This window comes from Mchenga conophoros, linkage group LG15, assembly GCF_057382185.1.
Source record: "Mchenga conophoros isolate Kocher_MC1m ecotype Shallow Benthic linkage group LG15, M_conophoros_male_GT1.1, whole genome shotgun sequence".
Classification (NCBI taxonomy): Eukaryota; Metazoa; Chordata; class Actinopteri; order Cichliformes; family Cichlidae; genus Mchenga; species Mchenga conophoros.
This window is the reverse complement of record NC_140540.1, coordinates 14,248,190-14,251,097: the sequence shown is the minus strand read 5'-3', so window position 1 is coordinate 14,251,097 and position 2,908 is coordinate 14,248,190. Positions and strand designations below refer to the sequence as shown.

General features: G+C 40.3%; 1 protein-coding gene across 1 annotated transcript; it reads left to right on the top strand.

The window, feature by feature from the left end:
• The first annotated feature begins 70 nt into the window (after window positions 1-70).
• On the top strand, window positions 71-2,261 carry churc1 (churchill domain containing 1). Its single transcript, XM_085246929.1, has 4 exons — window positions 71-274; window positions 465-600; window positions 1,702-1,772; window positions 1,857-2,261. The coding sequence occupies exons 1-4, from the start codon at window positions 236-238 to the stop codon at window positions 1,947-1,949; spliced, it is 339 nt and encodes a 112-aa protein (XP_085103055.1). The 5' UTR covers window positions 71-235; the 3' UTR covers window positions 1,950-2,261.
• The last annotated feature ends 647 nt before the right edge of the window (window positions 2,262-2,908 follow it).

Genomic DNA, 2,908 nt, shown 5'->3' with positions numbered 1-2,908 from the left:
GGAAAGGAGATGTCGTAGATCTACAAAAGGTAAGATGGGGCAAGTAGAAGGATTTCGAGCAATGTCCGCCGTTCAGGATGTTTTACAGCTCTGGTTGGGCTACAGAGACCGCCGTCCCGTGCGGAAGAGGCGGTTTTTCTACATATTTGTTAGCTGGGTGTTACTGTATGTGTGGCGTTTTTTCTTCTTTAATAATTATAATTATTTTAATTAGTTAAATTTTTATTTGGTTAAAATGTGCAACGGCTGTGTGCAGAAAGAGTATCCGGACCGGGTAAGTTGATGATACCGAGTGACTAAACTTAAAGTACCCCGTCCAGCTAACGCTACACTTAGCTATGAGTGACGTTTGTCTCACTTCCGTTTGGTAAACAATCCAAAACAAACAGTGATGCTCTGATAAAATACTTAAGAATCACGTTAAGGAGCCAAAATATGTTTGCAATGCTTTATTCCCCGCACAGGGTAACACTTGTCTGGAGAACGGCTCCTACTTGATGAACTACCTGGGCTGTGCCAACTGCCATCACAGGGACTTCGTGATGATCAGCAACAAGGCCACCGAGGACGATGATGGAGAAGAGATCGTCACATATGACCGTTAGTCTCTCCCAACAGTGCTCCAACTAGAAGAGAAAACCTGAAGATAATAGCAGTGCCACCAGATAAAAATGCACTTCAATGGGGCGGTAGTATGTGGCCCACACCCCACCTACTGTTATGTATTCCCAGGCAGTCTGTTAGGTTTGGAGAAGGACCTGTATGGCTGCACTGACATCTTATAGAAAACTGTCCTTGCAATTTTTTATTTCCCTTTCCACGTAGTGGGTTCCATGGAAAATCTCATAACCTCTGGACGATACATAAGTGCTCTTGTAGATGGATAAGAGCCAAATTCCAAAAGCTTGTGGAAAGTCTTTAAAGACGACTCCTTACTCTCATGTACAGCTCTGTAACTGTATGCAATCTACTAGAGTAGCTTTGATTTCATTCACATTCATCTTAAGCTGGGCCTGGGTGCGCCCTCATCTACTGCATGAAATGAGTGGATGACACAAAACAGACTCTCCCTTTTTAGGCCAAGCTTCTTCTGATTGGGGATGTCTGAGGTGACCATATTATGGATATCCACTCTCACTGGCAACATACAGATCCAAGATTAGGGAAAGAAAATGCCTGAAATGGAGGGTTTTCAGGCAGTCTGAAGCCTGAATTTTGGGCTAAAAGAGATTACTTGCATTTTTTTCTAAAGAAACATGCAGTCAGGTGAGACTAAAGAAGTCACTTGGATGAGTGATGAAACGTTTCTCCCACCGAAAACATGACGTCCTTAATTTAGTTTTAATCTTAATTTAGAATTCAAAAGTATGTTAAGTATTTTAATTTAGATGTGTAAAATCAATCACGTAGCCTCGCAGTCTGCCTTTACAAACATTTGTGAGCGAATGGGTCGTTCTAAAGAGCTCACCGAATCAGAGCGTGGCACTGTAATAGGATGCAACAAGTTTCTTTCCTCCTTTCTTTTCCTCCTAGATATAGTGTTGTTATTATTATTAAATCAAAATGGTCATACACAGTAGTTTATAGTAAATCTGTCTTTCTTTCTTTTTTTTGCTGTCGTTTTATTTTCCTTCCAGACTGTGGGAAAACCCATCCAGAAGCAAGTTTAAAAATAATGCCGTCATCTGTTTGTCTTTCCAGATGTTTGTAAAAACTGTGACCACGTCATCGCCAGGCACGAATACACATTCTCTGTTGTCGATGAATATCAGGCAAGTAGCGCTGTCGTCACCAAACCGGTCGAGATTCACACTGTGGATTCTGTTACTTTACGGGTCTTTTTCTGTGTTGTCCAGGAGTACACTATGCTCTGCATGCTGTGTGGAAAGGCGGAGGACTCCATCAGCGTTTTACCAGACGACCCCAGACAGTCTGCGCCGCTCTTCTAGACCTCAAAAGAAACCTGTGGTTTTTAGGTTTCGTGTGGTGCTGGCTTCTCATTTAGGGTTCCAACCATTTTTGTCATCCGCTCAAAGTTTTGTCCTTCTATAATTAAGCATGTCATACATTTGGTGCAGTTCCTGGCTGTTTATGAACTACTGTATGCTAATTGGAGGAGAGCAGAATATATGTATGCATAACTTTTAAAGACCTTTCATTATGACATAAAAACTGTCAGCTTACCTTATATTGTAAATAAACATATTTTATACTATAAAGCTTTTTCTTACACTTTCCTGCATGTTGGATGATGCTATGAATCCAGAACACTTATTTTACTTTAAATCTAAAAAATAAAATAAAATAAAAAATTAGCATTTAAATGTTAAGACATTTTCACTAATGGAACTGTTGAAGTTGTACACTGGTGCCAGCAAATTTCCATTTTGGTTCACTTGAATTTATATTGCCACCTTTCATTTACCAAACAAACATGCAATCCACTAAAATATGGAGCCAACAAATACCCTACAATATTTGAGAGAAAATCCCAATAATCACACAATCCCCTAAGAGGAAACACTTGGCAACAGTGGAAAAGAAGAACTCTCTTTTAACAGGAAGAGACCAGAACCAAACTTAGGGAGGGGTGGTTTTCTGCTATAAACAACTGGGGGAGATGAGGGAAAAGGAAAGAAAAGAACATAGAAAGATGACGATAAAACACAAACTGGGGTTGAGTAGACAAACATCACATCATGGCACATCAATGGAATTGTAGTGTTCAGTGCATCACCGGAAGTCCTGTTGCAGCACAACTAAGTAGAGGACTGTGATAGCTGAAGTCTGTCTTCCATTCTACTTTTAGGACAACAAGTAAGCCTCCACTCAAAGAGAAAAGTACTGTATTAAGCTGATAACGTGATCATCACAGTATCATGAACTACTGTATGCAGGTAATCAGGTC

Bases quoted from the DNA above. Each gene is read 5' to 3' on its own strand.
- churc1 (XM_085246929.1), top strand. From the start codon at position 236: ATGTGCAACGGCTGTGTGCAGAAAGAGTATCCGGACCGG. The intron at 601-1,701 runs GTTAGTCTCTCC...TTGTCTTTCCAG, and splicing joins AGAGATCGTCACATATGACC to ATGTTTGTAAAAACTGTGAC. The intron at 1,773-1,856 runs GCAAGTAGCGCT...TGTGTTGTCCAG, and splicing joins CTGTTGTCGATGAATATCAG to GAGTACACTATGCTCTGCAT.